General features: G+C 39.1%; 1 protein-coding gene across 1 annotated transcript; it reads left to right on the top strand.

The window, feature by feature from the left end:
- The first annotated feature begins 6,841 nt into the window (after nucleotides 1-6,841).
- Nucleotides 6,842-10,420, top strand: LOC139741808 (uncharacterized). Its single transcript, XM_071652392.1, has one exon. It carries the CDS (start codon nucleotides 7,246-7,248, stop codon nucleotides 8,764-8,766), a length of 1,521 nt encoding a protein of 506 aa, XP_071508493.1. The 5' UTR covers nucleotides 6,842-7,245; the 3' UTR covers nucleotides 8,767-10,420.
- Nucleotides 10,421-14,180: the final 3,760 nt, after the last annotated feature.

Below are 14,180 nucleotides of genomic sequence, written 5' to 3'. Positions count from 1 at the left end.
AAACATATTTTGAAGATAGAAACAGACGAATGCTGTTTTGTTTGTTATTCATCCATACAGGGTTAAAATACAGTATGATAGATTTAAGAAATCAGACCAAAAGGCGTCATTGTAGGATATTACTACAAGAGGACAAAATGTATCTACGGCTATAAAAGTGTGAACGTAGGACATCGGACAAAAAAAAAATGACCGTGTCAGGAGATCATAATTATGAGAGTCATACAATCATTGAAATGTCTAGCCTTTTCTTGTCTTTCTAGCTGCTCAACCTGTCCTATCTTTAATAAATCGCGTTGTGCCATTATATATTATAGTACCCTCCACTTTCTGGAGAAACTGATAATCCCTATAGCTCGTGTTTCAAGTCCTTCCTTTGCGTTGGGCTTTGGGCGTTGGCGTGAGAAATCAGTTTAGTTTTGATGAATTTTTACGGGTCAAGGAATGTTTCAAAACTGATCTTGCGGCGAAACCCATCATAAATCCGTCACCATCAACGATGACATTTCAGGTCACATGTATTTGTTGATAATAACAAATGTTTTCATATTCGTCATCACTCATCAATCGCGGCTTTTGCGGAATATATATCGAGAATCTCTTTCACATTCTTCTCATATCATCATCTTCGTTTTAAACGTTCTCCTTTAAAATGTTCATTTTTTTATTAAGAAGGACGGTCCTGTTTATCTTCGTGTCGTTGCTCTCTAAGCAGCCATTTAAGATAATACGTACGATATGATTTCATGGCTGTCAACTTTGTGTCATTGTATGGCACAAAAGGAGAAGAAAATTACCTCAATTTGAATCTGCCAAATTAAGACAACATTAGATATGAGATGATATTTAGAGTCTCGTTCGGAAAAAAAGGATATATTTCTTAAAACACACATATAGGACTTTTGTGATAAGCAGTGCGTCTTTCCATGAATATCGTTTTCCTAATTATTATTTGTTTCTCTGCCTTGTGACAATTTGTGTAATTTACATTGCTTAAATTTCTATGCAAATTCAGCGCTGGTATAATATTGGGCATAAACACATAAGAAATTTGTCGCGTCTTCATTAATACGGCAGCTTTTGCAACAAAATAAGTGCGAGCTTCGTTGGCCTTTTGATAAGTGTGTTTGTCTTCCCACCAAACTCACCATCACATCTCTCCATTGTCGCATTAACCTTTGTTCATATCTTTGGAATTTAATGAGAGAAGTCTTTGTAGGTAAGTGCTCATGTTGTTTTGTTTGGTTGCTTGTTTATTTCTTTTGTTCTCTCTATATCGAAATCCTCCTTTTTTAACGGCGAGGATTCAGATGCCCTTGTTCATATCGATTCAGTTCAGTTCAATTCGATTCAATTCAATTCAATTCAATTCAATTCAATTTAATTTAATTTAATTTAATTTAATTTAATTTAATTTAATTTAATTCAATTCAAATTAATTCAATTCAAAATTAATTGCTGAACTGTACCAAGCCTAAATCGTGAGAAGTAGTTCCGCTCTTTTAATCCCTACTTTCTGTCATCACAATAGCTTTGAAAGAAAAATTCAGCATAGATCTACGTAACTCATATCTTCAAAGCTACAGTCCATTTTGTATACGTTTTTCCTGTATTGTTCAAGCATATGTCATTGTTCACAATAATTAATTCGTAAGCATGCATGTTTCGGTGACATTGGCGGAAATGCACTGAGATTATTCGATTTTGCGATAAACTATCCATTAGCTCAGCTTGGCTCAACTGAACAAGACAAAAATGTCTTTCCCCTCAAGAGATCACAAAAAAACAACAACAAACAAATCAACTGCACATCCTTACCCACACCCTAACTCAACCCTGCACTGATGCTTTTTCTACTCACTCCCTCCCCGCAATAAAATTTGGTATGGAATTATTTGCAGTTACAAGTTGATCATATTAAGTGTATTCTTCTTCTCAGATTCCGTCATCAAAATAAAGCTTTCGCTAAAGATGGCGGTCTCCTGCATTTGTTCGAAGCAATTTGATTGAATAACTAATGATTTTCCAATTGTGGGTGTAACTACTACGATTTACGCATACCGTGTGATTGGTATATGTATTTCTTTCCAATGTATGATTATTTTGGAAGTTTTTTGTTGTTGTAATGTTACATTTGCTCTGTGAAAAAAATGGAAATGATGTTAAAATCACCAGATTTCTTTGTCTTGGATAGAAGTAGAAATAACGTCACTTTAAAGGAGGTGCATGACGTCAAGTTACACGTTGCCATTGTGAATAACAAGATGGCTGCAGTGAAATGCTCATATAGGATGCGATGTTCGACAAAGGACAACCTCTTCCCTACATGAAATCTATAGTAAACCTTGAGCAAAGTCTACATGGGACAATAGAATCTCGTAGAGAACGATTTGATATCGTCCAGTGATAGTAAATTGGACGTTTACGATTTAATCGCTGAGGATGATGTAAGGTCATTAACGCCAAAGTCTTTGCCAAGAGTTGATGCTCTCATCAGCTTCACCGATTGATCTTCGTCGCTCCTATCATTCTAAACTGATATCAGAGCAGTCACAGTTTAGTTAAATTTACTTACATGTATATGTACTCTATATGTGCTGTTGTTTTTGTTTTTATCGTTCAGAAGCCATGATGAATACTTTCCAACGACCCCCCCCCCCCCCCCAGCTCCACTCCGGTCTCGAATGATAACCTCAGGGTCGCGTAGAGTGTGGCAGCTCCTTCACCGATAAGAGTTAAAGCATGACGTCATAAAGGCGTTCTATGATGTCATGCGAATATCGGAAGACAGAATGCATATTTGCACAACAAAAAGAAGTTGAGACAGACAGAGCCTACCCACGGGGGGGGGGGGAGGGAGGAGAAAAGGCTAAAGACACGGAGATAAAAAGACGGGGAGAAAGAGAGAAAGATAGACAGGGATGTGGAGAGACTGGTTATGACGTATTTATGACAAATAATATTTCATCTGGTGTTGCAAAGGCATTGCTTTTGTGGTTCTCAAACATTATCCAAGTTTGGAAACTTTAACTCTTACTAGTGTTTAACACCACCTGCCATGTTTTCACAGAGCAGAGATGTTTTGAACTGATCGATTTTATTCTTTATAAGTATGATAAAAAAGATAAATTAAAAAAAAAAGTTAGTGATATCAGCAGTGTCTAAATCAAAATTTGACCTTCACCCTGCTCAATACTGACTGAGATAATGAAAGTAACTCTGAGTCCAAAAAAATCTATTAAACAATTAATTCTCCACCGCTCCTCCAGATAAAGAGCTTTAATTCATTCTGGGGCGGAACCGGCGAGAAAGCATCTCTCGTCCAGGCCAGGGATCACGTGTCCCACAGGCGGTCACAATCTCGCAATATCAGACACATTAATTTCATTCATGTACCCCGATATCTGGAGATGGGAAATAAGGGGGGGGGGAACGAACTGAGGATGGAGTGAAACGGGGAAGGGGACAGAAGACGTATGGCTACCATCATGTTTGTATTTTCCTTCCGTTTCTCGCTCAATCGAAGGAGAGATGAAAACATAGCTTTTTCTTTTTGTGCGGTAATCGGCCCGGAACATCCGCGAGATATCCCGGGCGTGTTGACGGACGTACCGTGCCAAAAGCAGCGGCGATTATTCCTATGCATACACAAACACTACGAAGTTGACGTTTCGTGCTAGTCTTCATTTCATAGACTTGTCGTCATTTCGTCAGATATAAAAGGAACCGATTTTTCTGAACGCCAAATCAAATGCCAACTAAGTCACGAAGAAATCGAGCAGTCCAGAGCCGGAGGGTGAAATGAGAAATATTCCTAATTGGTAATGCTTTGCATACATCTCTAATTGAAAAAAAAAGCAACTGAGCAGAGTATAATACTGTTACCTAAACTTCCAAAATATGATATATTGCGCCTGAAATATAAACTATGGTCTCGCAGGCAGGCGGGCAAAACGGGCATGCGAGTTGCGAGCAGTGCCTTGTGCATAAAATGATTAATCAATTTTGGCATGAAAGACAGAAGAATGGCGTACGAGGGATCAAAATACGCATGAATGAAATAACAAACAGAACATGAAAAATGGCTACCTCGCTCAGCCTTCCCTTCTCTCCCCTCTCTCTTATATATCCGAGTGTAGTACATGACTTTGTGTCATGTCATTTGTGGCTTCGTTTGTCATACCGTCCTATTTACTTTTCTATCTCTTACTTCTGAATTTTATAATACTTGGTTGTCTGTGATTTTGTTTTGCCCATTTTCGGAATGATTTTATAAATGAGTCAAAGAAAGAAATAAGTTTCCGCTCAAGATGTTTTTTTTTTCTTGTCATTGAAATAAACAACATTTTTAATTTCTTGCATGTCGGCAAAATTACGATATGCGTGGTAGATTAGATAAACAGAATTACCTTCTAACAATCCCTCCCCTGGACATGTCAAAACACTTCTAAAAGGGGGTAGACTAATTTTCATCTTTACTCCCCAAAAAGAACAGAAATCTAAAATCATCTTGCGATGTAATATTCATTACTGGAAGGCTCGGCTTTACAGCACTTTGGAACAGGAAAGAAAAGACTTGGAAAGTCCGATGTATTATTATTCCCTACTGGAAGACAAATCAGTCCAGCTGTAAGTATACCTGTCCAAAGAAGCATCTTTTAACAACGTGCCGACATAAAAAAAGAAGGAAACATCAAAACCAAGTTAACCAAGCAAAGCAAAACTGCAAAGGAAACCTCTGGAAACTATAACTGACTTTTGATTGGAAGTCATGTTTCATAAGAATATCGATGCTCGATGTTTTCATCATAACGTCTTTTAGGTGTCTTCCTGTGAAAAAGGCTTTCAGCTTTCACATCTTGGTCCCATTGCGTAAATTAGAAATATCATGGAGCTAACAGCTTCGTGGGAATATTTTCGCAATAGCGATAATATCATTCACTTACCCACTATCCGTGAGTTTGCAATTACATTGTATCATGGCGAGACCCCTGTTTAACGCGGTATACCTATATCGGAAGCAAGATGATATCTTTTTAGTATCATGTTCCATTTAAGAACCGAAAGAGAAATTTTGGCTTATGTTTGGCAATCTAGAAGTCAAGTTAGGCATCATACTATATACCAAATGAGAGGGGAAGTGTCTTGTATTGGAAACAAATGGTCAGAGTCTTTATGACGTATTTGAATTATTGACCAACACCGACGATCACTGAAGATGAAAACAATTTGATTTCTCACCAAACCTCCTCTAGATAGAGACAGTTAATCAAATACTATTGTCTCAAAGACCGTGGAATTAATATGCTAAATTTATGATGTTTTGACTCAGTTTCTGCACTTTCTTCTTCAATTTGATTCCACTTAAAGAATGACAAAGATGATAAAAGGAACCTGCTCTTGTAAAATTGAGGCAACGCGGAGGTATCTTTAGTTTATTAGTTATCAGTCACAGATCAGCAATGCAGTATGCGAGGGTATGTGTATTCCTTACTAGGAAACAGACGTGTGATCATTTCGACCCAGCATAATGTTTTTCTTGCCGGGGGGGGGGGGGGGGGGGGGGGAGATATGGGGGAAGGGTGTGTGATATCTATTAAGATTCAGCTCTGTCCAGCGTCAGTCACACAATTATACTTTAAAAAGTTATTCATGTCATTGTGTCCATGCGCCTTGGCATTAAAAATAAATCCCCCTCAAATTCCATAACCTAATACATTGATGTCCATGGATAATCAGAGTGGAAAATTGGATGTGCTTCAAAGCGTAAGGTTTGATTGCACGGTGAACAACAGTAACAAGTCATGGCATGATAGACCTTGAGATCGATCACACCTATCGATTCTTCTTCATGGTTTGTTTGGTCTTCTTTTGTTTTTCAAATTGCAAATTACAAACTGCTCATTATGTATCGGAAGAACAATCCTCTTAACAATTAAACATCGTAATGCTTTTTCAGTAGATCAAATGGCTGCAAATTTGCGGAGAAGCTTTTTTATTCTATTGTTTTTTTCTTCCTTTTTTTTTGCCGGCGAGTGACAAGATCCTTACACACTTCTTTCGTTTTCTCAGGCTGTTTTCCTTCGCCTCGGATTCGAGCGAGGATATGGGATTCGTGCTGGGACAAGTGCATGTCCTGTTTGGAGAGGGACGTAGCTGCGACAAAGCGAAAAGAAAATAACAGCATGTTCCTACATATACAAACCCTAAGTGCTATCCAACTGCGAATACCTTTTATAACTAAGAGCTCTGTTGAAATCAAAACCAACGGCTACTAAAGTTTTCATTTCATTCTCCCCCTTTCTCGTTCTCCACTTTTCCTTTCCATAAAGACGATTTCTTCTTTACACGCTCCTTCTTTCTTTCTTTTTTTTTGTCGCTCACTCCCATGTCGAACATATGCAACCGAATTTATCTCCGCTAGTAAAAACTTTCGCACGAGTTTTCACAGGGATATCTATCCAAATACTTGGCCGGGATCTTCCCGGACTGCCATCGGGTGCCGAAGCCGCGGGGAGGAAGGTGGCGGTTTTTCACGCGCTGGGCCTTTTTGTTTACTTTAATGGGTGGTCAATTTCTCCAAAGCAAAATTTCAAAATAAACACGAGGTTCCCTGCGAAACGACTTGGGTGGGCAGGTTTAATTGATGTGGATATTTTCTAAACAAACGGCGCGCTGGGCTCTTTCCTGATTGGTTAACCCGGACGAGAGAGTTTGGCGAAACGGGACGCAGAAAGTACGGTATTGTTATGTGCGCACCGTGGGAGTTACCTCTTCCTCTATGTATTTCGTAAATCTTCCAACGTAAAAAGAAAGGGAAAAAAAGGTAAGAGGAGTGACATACCCACGTAAAAGAAGCCAAAGTTACCGGGCTGTGAAATCACTGTAGCGTGCACTTGAGGGGGGACCCCGTCTCATCCCATAAGTCAACTCGCCGAACATGCATCAACATTCAACAATCCTAAAGGAAAACAAAAGCTTGTAGAGAAAACACGACTAACAAGTGCCCGGCGGTCCATTTAGAGGTGGCGCATGTGTGACTAGATATTTAGAACGATCTCGACCGGCGAGCCGGCCACAAGTTCCTCCTTAGCGCTCTTTCACCTTATCTGAGTGTCTGCTCTCTGGATATTGCATGGACTTGCTAATTTGATGAGCATTCTCAGCGAGATAGACAATCTGACAAGACAAGATTTTGGCAAATTGCTTTGAAGGCGCCACATCTCACTTAGGAGGCAGGAGACCATGGCTTCGTTAAGTGCGCTTTACTCCAGCTATGCCGCCGCCCACCCCGGCCAGTATCTCTTCCCCGCCCCGCCCGCGGCCCCTTACTTCTACAGCTTCCGGGAAGGGGCTTTTTCCAGCCCTCTGCCCATGAGTGCCGTGCCCCCTCTCCAGCGCCGCGAGGCTCCTCAGAAGCCCCCGTACTCCTACATCGCTCTCATCGCCATGGCGATCCGGAACTCCGTAGACAAGAAGGTGACGCTGAACGGCATCTACCAGTTTATCATGGATCGATTCCCGTATTACCATGACAACAAGCAGGGCTGGCAGAACTCCATTCGGCACAATCTCAGCCTTAACGATTGCTTCGTCAAAGTGCCGCGAGAGAAAGGCAAGCCGGGGAAGGGAAATTACTGGACGCTTGCCCCCGATTGTGAGGACATGTTTGAAAATGGCAACTTTCGACGTCGCAAACGACGACCAAAGCCTGTAAACAATCAGACAAATAACAGCGGTATAAAACAAGGAGAAGGGGAGATTGCTGCAGAAAACGCAAACCACGACGACCTTGAACAACAATCAAATGAAAAAGTCGACAATTCTAGTGACGTCGTCAACGAAAGCGTCGGTAAATCGTATGAATCCGACTGCGATTCTGCCGATGACCAGGCTTCGAGAACAAAGGAGAGTGATGACGAGAAAACTACCTCTATGGACGATGTTTATGATGACAATGCAAACCTAGTCGTCAAAGATCACAGGGACGACGAATCGGACGATAAGCAGATACAGTCGGAAAACAGAGATGCGACGTCGTTGACCATCTCGAGAACGTCCGCGATACCAGAAGAGGATGAAGACATCGATAAGCCTGTCCGTCCGCAAGCAAGAAAACCAGTGTTTTCCATCGATAATATTCTAGCGTCTCGCATGACCAATGATGTCGTGCGGCCGAAACCGGACATCAGGTACAAGAGAAGCCGAAGTGACTTGTTGGTTGTCGACAAGTTTGGTAATCTGGATGACATTGACATCGATCACCCGATACCGAAACAAAGGTGCCCGTCTCCCTCAATGTCAAAACGACCCGGGCAGTACTTTGAAAGGGAGAAAATGTCCGAGAGGGTCCACCCGTACGCCGTGGTCAATCACCGGATCAGGAAAGGTGAAATGCATTCAGTCTCGTCGCCGTCCTCTCCTACGACTGCACTATGGCAATCTAGCATGCTGCAGAAGCTGGCCTCGCAGGCGACGTCGCACTGCTACACGTGTGCCGCCGCAACGTCGGTCTCGTCACCCGTGCCCGCAAGCCATCATCATTCTCATTATCAAGGTCATCATCCGCGAGATCGTGCATCCTCTCCTGAAATCGCCGCCGCGGCACTCGCCCCGTCAATCTATCCGTCGATGCTGCATCCGCATTTCCCGTGGGCATTGACGTCGGGTGGATTGTGTGCGTCATCCCAAATCCCGTCTTCCCCGCTTGTGTCATTGCCGTACGCCATCAATAGAAACACCAGAGAACGAGCATATCGACTTTGAAGATTTTTTCCCCCTTTCGTCCCTCTCCAACATTTGGTCAAATAAGATTATTTTAGAATGTTTTGACGTATGTCACGTCACTTAAACATAAGGGGAAATCTTATCTGACACTTTGAAGTGTCGTCTATTGATTTGCGTACGACATCAGCGTAGGTTGATTTCATATGTGTAGGTAAGATTACTTTGAATGATTAAATCATAATAGTCTCCTCGATTGCAATGAGTTTCCGTATTATGCGATGGAATGTCTAACCTTGGAAATCAAGTGTTGTGGTAGTAACGACTGTCATTTAGGCCTATATAGTTTAGAACTCTAATGAGGGGTTCTGCTGTACTTATTCATAGGAAATTACGGAATCTTTTATTTGCCTTTGTGAATATTAATATGAAAAAAGCAATTGTATATGTATATGGTAAAAATCCTAACGGTTTGAAACTTTTCGTACTGTCGTGATAATTGAGACGTTGTCTAGTGTTCAATGGCATTTTAGTGAAGCATAATCAATCATACGATTCTGGACCAAATTTCATGCTTTATGTTTTGAGAATAGCTATTGAAGTGACATCTGACCTAACCCGGAAGGAAACGCACTCAAGCATTGCTGACATAGGAGGACCAGACTGCTCAAGTACACACTAATAACGATAAAACTCTCGCCCACATATTATTATGAAATATTGAATTAAAGACGGCGAACTGTGTCAGAGGGGGAACTCTTCTTTTTTTGCAATAAGACGTTGATAATTGATTGATTTGATTTGTATATAAAGATGTGACATTCTACAAAAGAGTATTTATTTGTTTCAATCAGGTTCGTGCTTGAAATAATCTAGCAGACCCTTGATGTGGTTAGAGATGATTTGCGTCAATTCAATTTCAAATTTCAAATTTTGTAAGTTTATCCTATATTATTAATAAGTTGGTTAAGTATTAAAGAGTGTACTTGAAGATGAGCAAATTGATGATACAGCTGTCAGTGCTAATACGTGAATGGATGCGATAAAGCCTGAAGTGTGCATATCATATGAAGAATGTAATCGCTTCCACTGAAGTTAAGTGATGAAATTACTGCTGCTGTAGCAAAATTATGATGTTATATTTTTTCTTGCAATTCTGTTTCGCTGTAGTTGATGAATAATTGAAGACTGAGTATACAACCATTCGAAAATACGACTCCAGTATTCGTATGTAAAACCCCATACTGTACAAAACAATTTTTGCCAGAAAAGAAAAGAAGAAAGAAAATCAAAAACCTGCTAACACCTAAAATTAACCAGGAGTTAGTTACACTGTGTTTTGAAATGTAAAAGCATATTGCAAACACTGTCGAAAGATTGTGTTAACCATGGTGTGCTAACTATGTACAGTAACTAAATTAAGGAAATTTCACCATCCTTTATTGTATGGGTTACGTTTTGGCCGTTATCAAAAATCCAAATATTTAGTATCGAACTGATAAACAATCTCATGCATTGATCCTTATAACATTCCCAGATTAAAGTTCTAAGAATTATTACTAAACCTGAAAGGACCACCTCTCTAGTTAGATGTAGAGAAGAGTACCCCTATAGCACGTTGATATCTTATGGTTGGAAGTGTATGTGCAAATTGGTCACTGCTCAACATTTAGGCCTAGCTTCTTTTTTTTTTTTCATTTTTCATTTTTTTTGTGTGTGTCTAACCGAAAACGAATAGTGAGTGAATGTGTTGAATTAGGTATATGAACTATAGCACTATTTTTATTTGTTTTGTTTCTTTTTTGTTAGCTTAAAGAAAAAAAAGATTATTCTTTTAAATTATCAATTTTCCCCTTGTCAGGGTGACATTATCATGCAGGCCTTTACTTTACAATATACGTGATTTCACGAAGGCACGAAAAAAAACCACGTACTATGCAATCGATTTGTATTTGATGATATAATCATTTAATAGAGTACTGTTTGCAGCTGAATGTTAGTTACATGATTCGGACATGAATAATAAAATGATCAGGATCAGGATCAGTCATGTTAAACTGAAAAGAACAAAGAGAGAAGAATATTTCTTTTATTCTTTTGTTACCTCGTGAGATGTAATGTATGGTGGCAAAACGTCATTTGTTACGAAGGAGGGTTTTACCATGCATGTCAGCGTTGTGTCGGTTGGTCTTTTGACCCCAGTGCGCGAGTTAAGTGCACAGTGAACCAAATGTATTGTTCTTTAACTTTGCCGCAGTACAAAATGAGGGGAAGACGCTATATATACACTGATGAGCTCGAACAAAGTACAGACAATTCGCAAAAACAAACATCCGAGATTCTATGTTGTTTTGATAAGAAACATTCAGAGAGAGAGTTTTTAAAAGCTGATATCCCCAAGCTCTTTAAGTCCCCGTCTGCACTAGGCGTATATAAAACTACTCACACACACGCCCACACACACCACAAACACAAAAGCATACGAACATGCAAGCAGTGTATTATTCTTTTCGTAGACTATAATGTGATGTGTAAATGGCTTCACTGCGGTCTTTAAGACAGGTAAACTTTATAAATGGAACTCTAAATGCAGTCTAATTTGTTTAAATTGATTTACCAATGAGACTCTTTCGGTGCAATTCCCCCGTATTTTACAGAAAAATCAATATACTGCAACATTTAATATATGAGTGATATATCACATGATGAGATATGAACGAGTTTCTTTTAATTTTGTCACAGCGGGTTTTCCTTCCGTCAACAGCGAAAGAGTTTTATACTTCACATAAATCTTCCAATAACTGAGTGCTATAATAATGAGGTGCGTCACAAGATAGTCTTCGTACCTTATATGTTGAAAAACATTTATTTCCTGCTAAAATAAGCCAAATTCTATCAAAGGTCAGTATAGACAACCTCATCAATACTGTCATTACAATCTTGAATAACTAAACCTCTGTGGAAACTTGTATTAGTGTATGATAGTATGCATTCTTAACGCATTGCTAACAAATACACTCAAAATGGCGGGACTCACTAAACAGAAACACGCTAAAAATTAAATAACTCTGTTTCACCATAACAGCTGAAATGCAACATTGCAGAAATGGCAAAACCAACAGTGAAGCATAAGGCTTTATCACTATTATGCACATCATGAACATTTATTTTCTTTTCTTAACTATATCTATCTATCTATCTATCTATCTATCTATCTGTCTATCTGTCTATCTAAATATACACACATATTATGTACCTTTATCTGTATAATTCTATCTTTATATACATATATTTACATAGCTATCTACCTATGTATATATATATATATATATATATATATGTGTGTGTGTGTGTGTGTGTGTGTGTGTGTGTTTGTGTGTATGTGTTTATGTGTTTGTCTGTGTAACGATGTGAAAGTTTTTATTTCAGCTATTGGGTTCTAGTACTTTTAGCGGCCAACTCTTGGAAAAAAAAATCAACAGCAAAAAAGAACAACCCAGTCTCGATCGACGAGAAAAGATTACACAATTTTCACCACATTAAGGCCGCAGCAATGAAAGCGAACCGTTTACTCAGGCGCGCCGGGATTAGATTATCGCTGAGAGTTTGGACGTGAACTGTAGTGCAGAGAGTGCAGTAAGGTTGAGTGGAAAATACGATTATTTTAGACTTTTCCATAGAATTCCAGCCTTCGAGGGTATATCTCAGATTGACACCCTTAGCAAAGCCAGGTAAGATTATTGCCATATTTCTAGAGAATTAGAGGACATGGAGGATGAATTCTAGCAAATTGTGTCGTCCTTTCAAAGGAAACCGACAATTGGCATGGTGGCAAGTTCACGCCAAAGAAAGTTTTTTTTTTTTTTTTTTTAAATATCAGGTTGGACATGACAAACTTTAATTCGATTAAATTCACATTTACTTCGACTTTTCGGGTAAAAAATGGCACAAACTGAACATATTGAAACTTTAAACGTAAAGTTCTGGTAATGAATAACACTTGATGACAGAATTGCAAACAATAAAGATGACTGAGTTTTACAGTTAAGCAGATATACAACCCTAATGGATACAATTTGAAAGTACATCATTATGGCATTCAATATGACATAATAATCCTGGGTAAAACAAAAAGGACGTGTCGATGCAATTAGCTAGAGCTTACAGATTTTAGTGGAAGGAACATACTGAAAAGCTTATAAGACTGATGGTAAAGAGAGAAATGGGGTACGTACACGCAGAGAAAAACATGGAAAAAGAAAACAGAAATACACAAACGCATGAACACAGTGTCCACATACATGACATAGACAATACAGTACATATTCATCAGTGGACTAAACTTTGATTAATGCAAAGAGACTTAAAACAACAACTAGGAGAAACTACATCAACAACAACGATAATAAACACAAAACCTGTGTTCCATAATGTTCCACTTGCTCGTATGTGTGCACACGCTCATTTACTACATGTTTCATTCATAGAGGTATATTGCCGTTTTTTTTTTTTTTTTTTTTTTTTTTTTGGGGGGGGGACATGTTTTGATATACTTGGCAGGGGGTGATCTGTCTTGAAAACAATTAGAACAGATCGTTTTGCACGCTTTAGGTCATAATACACTGCAATTTCGATTGCAGTTTAATTTTCCTATGACCAACTTTAGAAGCTGAAGTATTATAATATCAGCTTAACTTTTTCAAAAAGAGATTGTCCATTGTTTGGAAATTGAGTCATTGTGATATCAGTATGACTGATGATAAGGTCAGACGTTTAAGAGAAAGATGCCTTGCAAGAGAGAAAAATTCAGGTGTTTTTGGTTATTAAAAAAGAGAGAAAATAAACAAGGCGGAAAGGATAGACGTAAGGTTGAGATATTATCCTACTTGCCATTTTTATGTTGGATGCAAACCCGATTTTTTTTAATTCAACCAAATTATTTAGCGCTGCTCGTTAAATTCTTACTAACAAAAGATGACAAAATGATTATGTTGGCGACATCCATAGGAAATGCCGATGTCTGGACCTTAAATTCTGTTGCCAAGGTATCCAGCGAATCTTCTTATTTTCGTCTTTTCTGTCATCGTTTCTCAGGTTAAGATACCTACCTGAGAATGGGGAGCAAGTCACGATTCGCTCCAGGTGGGTCTACAGAATGTGACTGTTCTGTTTACATAGCTTTCTCCGTACTCACCCGCGCTCATTCTACCTGAGGAAACTAAAATAATCACGGTACAATGTTTTGCGAGTTCATTACATGAACATTAAACAATCTCTCCCCGCCTCATTCTCTCCTTTCCCCTACAACCCCCCCCCCCCCACACACACACACAGTTCTCACTTATGATTTTCTCCATCTGCATTTGATTCTCAAAGGTATGCCCTTCGCTTTCGCGATATGCACACTTTATACAATCAATACGAATTTCTTGGCGTTGATACTGAATCTTTCTTGT

Source organism: Diadema antillarum, unplaced genomic scaffold (assembly GCF_040938485.1).
Source record: "Diadema antillarum isolate AM-2024a unplaced genomic scaffold, OU_Dant_1.0 seq00000954_RagTag, whole genome shotgun sequence".
In the NCBI taxonomy this organism is placed as follows: domain Eukaryota; kingdom Metazoa; phylum Echinodermata; class Echinoidea; order Diadematoida; family Diadematidae; genus Diadema; species Diadema antillarum.
This window is presented reverse-complemented; position numbering and strand designations above follow the sequence as displayed.